The sequence below is a fragment of the Corylus avellana genome, chromosome ca1, assembly GCF_901000735.1.
Source record: "Corylus avellana chromosome ca1, CavTom2PMs-1.0".
In the NCBI taxonomy this organism is placed as follows: Eukaryota; Viridiplantae; Streptophyta; class Magnoliopsida; order Fagales; family Betulaceae; genus Corylus; species Corylus avellana.
Window position 1 is genome coordinate 3457727 of NC_081541.1, and position 12271 is coordinate 3469997.

A 12271-nucleotide genomic window follows, 5' to 3' on the forward strand; every position below is an offset into this window, starting at 1 on the left:
TTCTACCACGCACCCCATCTAAAAACATACAGTTTCCACGATAGATACAATGTTGGACAATGCACATGGACCATCCAACAATCTTTAACCATCTCCTAGTTGGATATGGTAACCAATTTCTATGAGTAATGCTAAAAAGAGAACAATAGTTCTTCTTATGTCCTCTAAAATTTGACATAATTTTTAAAATCATTAATATATTAAAATTTAATAATAATCAATTCAAATTTAGTGATAATTTTAAAAGTTACATTACATTTGAAACGATACAAAAAAGAGTCTAATCCTCCTGGCATTACTCTATTTTCTTATAAAAAAAATAATAATAATAATTAACTTCAGACAAAACAAAAAGACAAACGGCAGGACTAGAGGAAAGTACCACAACATTAATACAAATTAAATGAAATGCTCCAAAGATACAAGCTTTCTTAAAAACACACAAAACAAAACAAAACAAACAAACTTCACACTCCCATTAAAAACAAAAATATATAACTAGTTCAAATACTTAAAAAATAAAAAAAATAATAATATTAATCCACTATACTGCTTGTTCAAGATTTATCCTCTGCCTGCTGCTGCTTGGTACGACTATCATAACAAGCTTGTAATTGTTTGGTAGTTGTGTTTTTCTTTTTCTTAAATCGGCAAGTTATGGATATTAACTTGTTATATATAAAAAGTTTTTTTTTTTTTAACTATATATATAACAAATTAATATCAACAACTCGCCGATTTAAGAAAAAAAAAAAACATAACTACCAAACACTAAAAGCTTCCTCTCCTAATGCTGGAGATACTCAAACGGTAGGTGTATTGGGGAGTGAAGGGTTGCAATCCAGGTCTAAGAGCATATTTAGTGCTTCCTGATAAAAGAAACATGAATGAACAAGATTAGCATTTAATTAATTTAACAACTGATTTAAGCTGAAACTCAAGTACTCCTTTCTCACCTCATCTGTCATATGATTCTCTGCAGAGTAAGCATCAAAATTGCTGTCATATGATTGAACGGCAGGTGTATTGTGGTTCCAATCTAGTGGGATTTCCAGCAGGTCAGAGACCATTTTCAATTCTTCCTGCAATTGCTGATCAAGCTGATAAAAGAAACATGAATGAACAAGATAAGTAATTATTTAATTAATTTAACAACTGTTTTAAGCGTTAAGCTGAAACTCAATTCCTTTCTCATCACCTCAGTATCTGTCACTTGATTCTGTGCAGCGGAAGCATTAAAATTGATGTCACCACACTCAACAGGTGCTGTAGTACTGTCAATTGTTACCTGGGTTTGTTCAGACTCTACTTCTTCAGGAGAACATTTGTTCAGACTCTGCTTCTTCAGGAGAACAGGTGGATCAAACTTCTGCACACAAGAACAATGCAAGGTTAGTTTTTGAAACACCAGTTTATTTGAAAATAAAAGACACAAGCTGTAAGCCTGAAGCTGCAGATTGACACAACAGAACGTACATGACATTGAGAGCATCCGGCCAGTACTTACCAGTGCATTGAGCATTTTTGCATTCACTGTACTGCGTAATACGTCGTCCATTACAGATTCCATGTTTTTCATGGTCTCATAGCCAAAAGCGATTTGACTGCTAGGATCGTTACCAAGGGACTCATCTGGATTATTGGGCATCAGACCCCATAACTCAGAGTTATAGGTGGCTGGATTATTTGTGCCATATTGCGAAGGCACCGCATCATGAACGTAGTTTGGTTCATCAGCGTCAAGGTCAGACATGCAAATAGCATCCACCACTACTTTTTGCATCTGCGAGTATGATGGGGAGAAGAAGAGCGAGTTCCAATCTATATCAGCAACTGGTAGCTCTGGCGGGGCACAGCACATATTGGAGTCTCCCACCTGCAACTCAACTTTGATTTTAGAAACATAAATGAAGGAGATACGTGCAAATCAACTGCACTTGGAATATAGTTCAGTCTTTCTCACCTGATTACCAGCTGTTGCTTCGGCCCCTTGAGAATTGTTTGTGGGAGCTACAGTGTTAGATGTCATTCCACCAGAGTAAAATCCTGTGAGATGATTACCAGCTTCCTCTCCTAATGCTGGAGATACTGAAGCCAGCGCTGGCTCAGACTCTGCTTTTTCAAAAGAAGATTTAGCTGTAGGAGGAGATGAAAAGGTAGGTGTATTGGGGAGTGAAAGGGTGCAATCTGGTGGATCTTGCAGCATGTCTAAGAGCCTATTTAGTTCTTCCTGAGAAAAAGAAACATAAATGAATAAGATTAGTGCTAAATTTAATTTACTGCACCACACTCAACACTTGCTATAGTGTCATATGTCATTACATCAGAATTTTCAGAATGAGGAGATTCGTTAGTTGTTGGATGATCTTCAGCTTGCACTTCCAGTGCTGAAGATTCCGAAGCCGCCCTTCGTTTAGACTTGGCAGGTCCAGCTTCGGTAGAGTGCTTTCGCTTTCGACCATTGCCACCATTGTTAGTTCTCTTGAATAAACGACACAGAACAAAGATTTTCTGCATAAATTAAGTTAATCAACAAGGTGAGAACTTAGCATCACCAACAGAGTAAATCCTCTTCAAAGATGACCCTTTACATGATCAAGAGGAAATGTGAAGCCAATAATTTAAAAAAAAAAAAAGACGAAATTGAAATCCCACCTGATCGCCATCGGGATCGGTGCCATCAAGCCCCTTCATGATTGCGTGGTACTCATGCATTACCCACTCAGTTTTTTTCCCATTTGGAGTGCGCCCCTCATAGAAAACCAGTATCTTTTTTATTCCAATCAACCTCTCTCCAGACCAGATTTTTTGATCCTTACCAGTCACTTTCCAGTACCCAGCTCTGGTTGCCCTGTTCAATCGATTCCCATTCGAGTTCTTCCGGTCCTGTGGCGAGAGGAAGCACCACTCTAGATCTTTTGTCTGTATGCCGGATAAATCTACACTTAAACAAGCAAGACTGAGCACAACAAAAATTTGACAGCCCAAGTGAGAAACTACATCATGAGTACATTACATAATTTACATAATAATGAGGAAATCAATTAAAGCCCAGAAAAATTCACGGTCTGAAATAAGAAAATCAAATCGTCATAGACTCATATTAAGCAGAAAGGGGTGATCACCTGGCAAATCCCAGGGCTCCCATTTGAAGAAATGAAGTTCGGTAATAAAGTCAAAGTTCTCATCATTCCCAGTGATCTTTGGCCTCAAGTAGTCGATGAGTTCCTCGTCCGTCGGACTGAACCGGATCCCCCGTGGCAGATTCGAATACCACTCGGCCATCAACCTCAGAGAATGAATTTTGTCAGAAAGAGAGGAGTGGAAGACTGAGAGTGACCAAACCTGATATATGTATAGAAGATAAAAGGTGGGTCCTACTAACTTCTCGGAGAAGTTTGCATGTGAGGCTCACGATTCTTTTTTCTTTTTTCTTTTTTTCCTTTTTTTATTCCTTATAATTTAGAGGGAATAAGGAAAGATTTCATCAATCAATAAATAAATAAAGGGGAGGGCAAACCAGCCCCAACACAACCAAAAAAGTAACAATGACTTCATATACACTATTAACTATGAGTAATGCTTTTTCACAAAAAAAAAAAAAAAAAAAAAAAAATTATAAGTAATGGTAGGGACAATCTTTTTATCCTCATAAAGTTGATGTGGCTTTCAAAATCACTATTGAATCAAAATTCAAGTATGATTCATTTAAAATTTAATTGTCATTTTAAAAGTCAAATCAGTTTTAAGACGATAAAAAGATAGTCTCTAACATTACTCATTAAATATATAAAATTTAAATACTAATTATAAATTTAATTTGAAATTTTGACATGACATGTCCGCACAAGAGGGAGGAGGAGGAAAATTCGAACTAGTGACATCCGTTTCATTAAGCGTGGTCCCAACTGATTGAGCTACCTCTTAGGGACAATTTAATTTGAAATTGAACATAAGCTTTAAAACAATAAAAAGAAAATAAAAAGATGATCGCTAACATTACTCATTAAATATACCAAATTTAAATACTAATTATAAATTTAATTTGGAATTGAAAGATTAGTGCAATCCAAAACAAAAATTGAAATCTAATTAATTATCTCATGCCAATGCGGCAAGTATTGTGACGTCATTTGCCAAAACGCGTGGAATTAGGAAGAATCTTGGTAAAGAGGAGAATCTTTTTCACTATGCAATGGTATAGGAGTGAAGGACAGCAAACCACATCCAATTAAACTTCATCTAAAACTACTCACAAAAAAAAACAACTTGACATCCAAGTCCAAGTTTTGGATGGAGTAAAGTTACACGACGATCGATTACTTTCAAAGCTAAAAATAAATATTACTTTTTACACTACTTGCGCTAGAATGCAATGAAAAAGAGACTCCTCTGTTAAGAATATTAGGTTAAGACTTATTTTTTTTTTTAGGTACTTTAGGTTTATAATGTCTACATTTTTTTAGTCTACTAGGTTACTATTATTTACCTACATATATAGGCCAATTCTGTATATTATTATGTATGATTCAATATACAACCTTATTTTCAACATGGTATCACAGCACATGTTCTAAATCACCTTTAAATTTTTTTTCCCGCATATTATTATTATTATTTTTTTTTTCACGGTGCCACTAGTGTTTTCCGGTGAATCTCTTGCTCTGTCCTTTTCAACAAAAATTCACCTATTCTACAACTTAAACAAAAAGAAAAAACTTAACTAATAATAATAATAATAATAATAATAATAATACTCTAAAACTCATTTTATAGTAATTGAAATGTCGTGTTTTAAGTAACCTTTTATGTTAAACACTTAAAAAAGTAAAAATGTTAATCATTTAAAACATGTAACATCAACTGCTATAAAATAAGGGTAACAAATGGCTTTAAATAATTCATTACTCAATCTAAAAAAATAAAAAGTCCGTATACAAATAAATCATTCTAACGGAATATATATATATTCCTTCTTTTTTAATTCAAATATTAATACGTCATTTGTATTTAGTAGTATAATAATCTACTAAATAATATTATTTATATATTTATACATAATTGCATAACTTGAATTTTATTGGATGAACTACAAAAATATTGTTTAAAGTTAACAATGATATTATTCGTCGGTCCTAAATGAAACATTTGCTTAATATATAAGACTATAAGCAAGCATGATTTTTGCTAACTAAACACAATATTCAAAGTTATATAGAAAAGGTTCTGTTTGTTTCGCCATAAAATTATTTATGGAAAATGTTTTTCGTATATTCGGGTGTTTGGTGCGACGTAAAATAATAGTTAATGGAAAATATTTTTTCTTTGACCAAAAATTCTTATTTAATTTTCAGGCATCTCATTCTCAAATCAACAGATCCTGTCAAGACTCGTCCAAGACCCTATTGGGACCCGCCTGGGACTTGATTGAGACTGATCGAGACTCGCCTGGGACTTGACCAGGACTCGCCCAAGACCTGATTGGACTCACCTGGGACCCCGTCGGAACTTGCCCAGAACTTGATCGGGACCTACCTGGGACCTGACCAGACCCATCTTGGAACTGTCAGGACCTAATCGGACTTGCCCGGGACTTGACCAGGACCTGCTCGAAACCTACTAAGGACCCGCTCGAGACTTGACCGGGACTCGTCCGAGACTTGACTGAGACCTGACTGGACTCGCCCAGGACCCCGTCAGGACTCGTCGAAAAATATTCTCAGCGGAAAACATTTTCTGATATTTGGCATGTAAGGAAAATCAGGCAGGTCCCAGTCGGGTCCCCGACATCGGAAAATGTTTTTAGTAGAAAATATTTTATTGGAAAATATTTTTCGGTATTTGGTGTGTACGCAAAATCATATTAAACACTAAATTACAAAAATGTCCTTATCTGGTCTTAGGCGGTCCTGCCAAGGTCTCGGGTTGATCCCGATGGGTCCTGATAGGGTCTAAGCAGAGTCTCGGGTGAGTCGCAGTGGGTAATTTTCAGTTGTGAATAAAAATTATATTTTATAAGTTAATATGATTAAATGAAAATATCAAAAAATATTTGTGATTTTCCGTGAGCTCACCAAACACCGAAAAATATTTTTATCATAAAATATTTTCCTGTAAAATAACTTCCATAAAAATATTTTACCCTGAAACAAAGCCAAAATGTTACTTTATTTACATAAGTGGTTTAATGTGATTAATATTTTGAATTTCTTGAAATTTATTAAAATTAAAAAATATTGTGGACCGGTAGTCGCAAGTCAACGGACAACATAATAATACTCAACAATGGAAACTCTGGGGCCACCACTGTCATAAACCTTAGGAGGGAAGGAAGCCGCCTTGACCATTACTAGCTACAGTGTCAATACAGTGTCAAGCTGGAAAGACCCAGAGGATTCTAGAATTCTCCATTATCTAACTTGGATTCATGATTTACTTATAAAAATAAAAAATAAAAAACTTGGATTCTAGAATTTTCCATTATCTAACTTGGATTCATCGCCCCCGTTTGCCAACAGTGCCAACAGCGGTGGAATGACACTGTAGTTTGAACGGTACTGTTCTAGCTACATAGTCATCCTTTAAAAAATAGTATTTTTTTTTTCTTAAAAAAAAAAAACACCCCAACCCAAAACGGTGTCGTTTTGGGCATTAAAATTATTATTATTTTTTTTTCTTAAAAAAAAAACAGTGAAAGAGATCGGGGTGGCTGGCGCCACCCCCATGGCCGGTATGGGGGTGGTTCGACCACCCCCAAGGCCAAGGGGGGGTGGTCCGACCACCACTGAAAAGCAGAAAAAAAAAAAGGGTTTGTGGATTGGGTGGTCGGACCACCCCAGTAGTCAGGTTTCGCCACCTATACCGTTGCAGGGTGGTCCACCCTAGCCCCGCCACCCCCAAATGCACAAGCCCCTGTAAGGGTGGCGGACCACTCCCTATTACAAGTTAGAGACACCCCATCTCTTCACCGTTTTTTTTAAGAAAAAAAAAATAATAATCTAATTAAAACGATATGTTGGTCGAGGTGTTTTTTTTTTTAAAAAAAAAAAAAAGTTTTTTAATATTTTTTATTTTTTATTTTTAAGAAAAAAAAATACTATTTTTTAAAGGATGACACTGTAGTTGAAACAGTACCGTTCCAGCGCTGTTGACACTGTTGGCAAATGGGGCCATGATGTACTTACTACTTATAAAAAAAAATATAAAAAAATATAAAGAAAAAAACTTGGGTTCTAGAATCCCCCATCCTACCCACTTCACTAGGTTTTGATGGAAATATAAAATCCAGCTACTTTTTCTAGTTATTTTTTTTCAATAATAGAGCATTTTAATCAATATATATTCTTAGTGACTAGATGGGAAAAAAAGAAAGAAAAAGTGTTCACTTTTAATAGTGAAACATCTTTAAAAAAAGATAAAAATATATAATTAAAACGAATGAAATATTATTATGGAATAAAGTACTAAGATTATTTTTTATTTTCTCGGGTTCTTTGTGAAATTTTTTATCTATTAAAAAAAAAAAAAAAAAAAAAAAACCTCTCCTTAACCAAAACTATGAAGATTAATTTGACAATAACCTGAACTATCACGACTAATTTTATAATTTCCAAATTATGAAAATCAAATGGCGAAAATTGGCTGTTTTGGCAATAAAATGGAAAAATGAAGTGAAACGGTATTGTAGTAGATTTGATTGATATGAAAGAAAAAAATAGAATATTTTGTATAAAAAAATGAAAAAAATTTGTTTTGTAGTAATTTTTTTATTTGAATAATAATAAAAATTAATTGATGTAATGTAAAAAATAAAAATATTAAAGTTAATTTTGAGGAGAAATTTTTTATTTTTAGATTCGGTTCGATAACTCTTTGTCAAACAAAGCCATTAGGAAACCTTGGGAAGGGTGGGGGCCAGTGTGATGAAACATTGGTCAAAAGCACGTAAACCTTGACCATTTGCCCAAGGACCACTACTGGCGCGGGAAGCTCAAAACATAAAACGAGGGGAATTCTAGAATCATCCATTCTCTAAATTGGATTGGCGAATGCTCTGACGTTCAAAAGGAACGTGGGTAGATCCCCGCCCTTCATATCATGGGTCCATCCTATCCACTTCTCAGTGCTGAAGGCTGAAGCTTATATGCCACGTAGTTAACCGTTTAAGTGGGGCCCTTGATATTTATATACTTATATTATATAGTTAGGTTATGTGGGAAAAAGCCCAAACAAAATTTTGATGGAAGAATATACCTAAGTTTTTGTAATTTCTTTAGTAATTCATCCATTAATTTTTTGGTAAGTAAATCTATTAACATTCTAATGATAAAATCCAATTGAACAATTATTTTATTTGACATAAATAATAACTATATTTTGTAATTAATAGACTGCACATCATATCATATATTATGGTATGTTTTTTTTATATCGTACTTATTATCAAAAGTTGTAACAAGTGTTTTTTTTTTTATTGAAATTCTATTGCCATTTTTTTTTTAAGACATTTGATATTAATATTTTATTTTCACGACAATTATCAATTAACCTATGTAACGCATGAGAATTGAGAAGAATGCTATTTTTTTTTTTTTTTTTGATATAGAATAATATCTAAGTGAATATCATGATTGCATAGTCCAAGTTAAAAACTAATACGTGTTTTAATGATAACAAATAACAATGAACCTTATTACAAATATAACAACGAACACCAGATGAAAACAATTCATGTAGTTATTCATCAAGAATTTTATCATAAAATTTTCTAACACCACATTCTTAACTTCCTATGTTAAAAAGCATTAACCTTTAAGACTATATATATATTTGCAAGTTCTTGCTGTCTAATTAGGGGTGTACATGTAGATGTAATTATTTGTAATATCTATAAATCCGCATTCGTAAAATGTGGATATCACTTTTAGATATCCACATCCGCATTATGTCTTTTATTAACCGCATTCGTGCGGTTATTAAATGCGATTATTATTTGCTATCCGCATTTTAAGTTATGAGCCTATTTTATTCTTTTGAGTCTTCTTTGGGTCTCTATTACAACTTATTTTAAGCAATTTGAAAATAGTTTGTGTCGATTTTTAGTATTTTGGACTTGTTTTAATTTTTTTAAGCCCTAATATTTTGAAAATATATTGATTTCATATTACTTTTGTCTTTTTGCCTAAGTGAATGAGTGAACTATGAAAAAAAAAAAAAACATAATATATACTTAATCCAAAACGATATAAACCTAATATATACCTAATCCAAAACGACATCATTTTGATATTTAATATAATATATACAAAATATATTATATATAAAAGGTACGTGGATGCTGTTATCCTAAAACCGTTATTTACATTTGCATATGCGGATAGTTGTGGATAATGGATGCATGCGGTTAATATCCGACTGCATGTACACTCCTATCACACACCCCATCTAAAAACATACAGTTTCCACGATAGATACAATGTCGGACAATGCACATGGACCATCCAACAATCTGTAACCATCTCATAGTTGGATATGGTAACCCATTTCTATGAGTAATGCTAAAAGGAGAACAATAGTTCTTCTTATGTCCTCTCAAATATAACATAATTTTTAAAATCATTAATATATCAAAATTTAATAATAATAAAAGTTAGTGATAATTTTAAAAGACACATCACATTTGAAATGATACAAAAAAGAGTCTAATCCTCCTTCTGGCATTACTCTATTTTCTTATAAAAATAATAATAATAATAAACTTCAGACAAAACAAAAAGACAAATGGCAGGACTAGGTGAAAATACCACAACTTTAATACAAATGAAATGCTCCAAAGATACAAGCTTTCTTAAAAAACACAAAACAAAACAAAAACAAACAAACTTCACACTCCCATTAAAAACAAAAATATATAACTAGTTTAAATACTTAAAAAAAAAAAACATAATATTAATCTACCATACTGCTTGTTCAAGATTTATCCTCTGCCTGCTGCTGCTACTTGGCAGGTTAATGTCCATCATACCAAGCTTGTAATTGTTTGGTAGTTGTGTTTTTCTTTTTCTTAAATCGGCAAGTTATGGATATTAACTTGTTATATATAAAAAGTTTTTTTTTTTTTTAACTATATATATAACAAATTAATATCAACAACTCGCCGATTTAAGAAAAAAAAAAAACATAACTACCAAACAATAAAAGCTTCCTCTCCTAATACTGAAACGGTAGGTGTATTGGGGAGTGAAGGGTTGCAATCCAGGTCTAACAACATATTTGGTGCTTCCTGATAAAAGAAACATGAATGAACAAGATTAGCATTTAATTAATTTAACAACTGATTTAAGCTGAAACTCAAGTACTCCTTTCTCACCTCATCTGTCATATGATTCTCTGCAGAGTAAGCATCAAAATTGTTGTCATATGATTGAACGGCAGGTGTATTGCGGTTCCAATCTAGTGGGATTTCCAGCAGGTCAGGGAGCATTTTCCAATCTACCTGGGTTTGTTCAGACTCTGCTTCTTCAGGAGAAGATTTGGCAGCTGTATCGGAGAGTGAAGTTAAGGGGGTCCAAAGGCTGCTCTCCGGTTGCAGATCAACCTGATGGAAGAAACATGAATGAACAAGATTAGTACTAAATTTAATTTACTGCAGCACTTGTAATTTCCATACAAAAAAAGTAACCTGAAACCCAATTCCTTTCTCACCTCATCAGCTATCACTTGTGGCATTCCATCAGAATTTTCAGAATGAGGAGATTCTGAAGCCGCCCTTCGTTTAGACATGGCAGGTCCAGCTTCGGTAGAGTGCTTTCGCTTTCGACCATTGTTAGTTCTCTTGAATAAACGACAGAGGACAAAGGTTTTCTGCATAAATTAAGTTAATTAGCATCACCAACAGAGTAAATCCTCTTCAAAGATGACCCTTTACATGATTTTGGCAGCAAATTAATGATGTTAATAATTAAACCGCCATTCTGCCGAGCAATCAAGACGAAATTAAATGTGAAGCAAATAATAATAATAATAAAAAAAAAGATGAAATAGAAACCCCACCTGATCGCCATCGGGATGGGGATCGGTGCCATCAAGCTGCTTCAGGGTTGCGTGGTACTCATGCATGACCCACTCAGTTTTTTTCCCGTTTGGAGTACGCCCCTCATGGAAAACCAGTATCTTTTTCATTCCAATCAAGCTCTCTCCGGACAAGATTTCTTGATCCTTACCAGTCACTTTCCAGTACCCACCTCTGGTTGCCCTGTTCAATCGACTCCCATTCGGGTGCTTCAGGTCCTGTGGCGAGAAGAAGAACCACTCTGGATCATTTGTCTCTATGCCCGATAAATCTACACTTAAACAAACCAGACTAAGCACAACAAATTTTTGACGACCCAATTGAGAAATCACATGTGTACGTGCATTACATAATTTACATGTTAAGAAAACAATGAGGAAATCAATTGAAGCCCAGAAAAAGTCAAGGGAGCAAGGGATTGGTAAAGTGATCACCTGGCAACTCACAGGGCTCCCATTTGAAGAAATGAACTTCGGGAATGAAGTAAAGTTGTTCGTCTTTGTCAGCGATCTTTGGCCTCAAGTAGTAGTCGATGATTTCCTCGTCCGTCGGACTGAACCTGAACCCCCGTGGGAGATTCGAACACAACACGCCCATCACACACGGAGAGAGCAGTGGAAGAGGGAGGGCGAGCAAGCAACTTGACCTCCAAGTCTAAGTTTTCACTGTGTATCCTAAACTTGACCCAAATATATTAACCCTAAACAACTTTTCACTGTATATCCTAAACTTGACCTCCAAGTATAAGGTTTATCTTTTTCAATTTTACCTTAAAATCACTATCAAGTCGAGCGTCGTCGCCTAGTCAATGGACGGCATAATCAACCTTGGGAAGGGTGGGGGCCAGTGTGATGAAACATTGGTCAAAAGCAAGTTAACCTTGACCATTTGCCCAAAGTTCCACTACAGGCGCGTGAAGCTCAAAACATAAAACTAGGAGGATTCCAGATTGGATTGGTGAAGATCGTATGCCACGTAGTGAACTGTTTAAGTGGGACCCTTGATATTTATATCCTTATAATAAGTAGGTTGTGTGGGTTTGAAAAAGCCCAAACAAGAATTTGATGGAAGAATATACCAAGGTTTTTGTAATTTCTTAATAATTTAGCATTTTAATTTATCTCAGCCTTTTTATTATGATGACTTGTGGATTATGAGGTTTGATCATCAAACAAACAGTTTGATCTCAACTGCACATTA

At 34.5% G+C, this 12271-nt stretch overlaps 2 protein-coding genes across 3 annotated transcripts; both read right to left on the minus strand.

Moving 5' to 3' along the window:
* Nucleotides 1-737: 737 nt before the first annotated feature.
* LOC132181072 (NAC domain-containing protein 91-like) lies at nucleotides 738-3301 on the minus strand. Of its 2 annotated transcripts, none has more exons than XM_059594130.1 (8): nucleotides 3126-3301; nucleotides 2656-2939; nucleotides 2323-2511; nucleotides 1964-2230; nucleotides 1508-1876; nucleotides 1199-1369; nucleotides 957-1100; nucleotides 738-869 (listed from the first exon to the last, which is right to left on the minus strand). In XM_059594130.1, exons 1-8 carry the CDS (start codon nucleotides 3283-3285, stop codon nucleotides 804-806), a joined length of 1650 nt encoding a protein of 549 aa, XP_059450113.1. In that variant the 5' UTR covers nucleotides 3286-3301; the 3' UTR covers nucleotides 738-803. The 2 variants fall into 2 exon arrangements, with proteins under 2 accessions (XP_059450113.1, XP_059450122.1); XM_059594139.1 differs by having other exon boundaries at nucleotides 2656-2959; nucleotides 3126-3233.
* A 6486-nt stretch (nucleotides 3302-9787) lies between these two features.
* Nucleotides 9788-11717, minus strand: LOC132167625 (protein NTM1-like 9). The gene is made up of 5 exons (XM_059578632.1): nucleotides 11506-11717; nucleotides 11053-11342; nucleotides 10705-10863; nucleotides 10370-10597; nucleotides 9788-10282 (listed from the first exon to the last, which is right to left on the minus strand). The coding sequence occupies exons 1-5, from the start codon at nucleotides 11666-11668 to the stop codon at nucleotides 10184-10186; spliced, it is 939 nt and encodes a 312-aa protein (XP_059434615.1). The 5' UTR covers nucleotides 11669-11717; the 3' UTR covers nucleotides 9788-10183.
* Nucleotides 11718-12271: the final 554 nt, after the last annotated feature.

Coding starts and splice junctions, on each gene's coding strand:
- LOC132181072 (XM_059594130.1), bottom strand. CDS start 3,285: ATGGCCGAGTGGTATTCGAATCTGCCACGGGGGATCCGGTTCAGTCCG. Junction 2,231..2,322: donor CTCATTCTGAAAATTCTGAT/GTAATGACATAT, acceptor TCTTTTTCTCAG/GAAGAACTAAATAGGCTCTT. Junction 1,101..1,198: donor ATCAAGTGACAGATACTGAG/GTGATGAGAAAG, acceptor TTCTTTTATCAG/CTTGATCAGCAATTGCAGGA.
- LOC132167625 (XM_059578632.1), bottom strand. CDS start 11,668: ATGGGCGTGTTGTGTTCGAATCTCCCACGGGGGTTCAGGTTCAGTCCG. Junction 10,598..10,704: donor CACAAGTGATAGCTGATGAG/GTGAGAAAGGAA, acceptor TTCTTCCATCAG/GTTGATCTGCAACCGGAGAG. Junction 10,283..10,369: donor AGAATCATATGACAGATGAG/GTGAGAAAGGAG, acceptor TTCTTTTATCAG/GAAGCACCAAATATGTTGTT.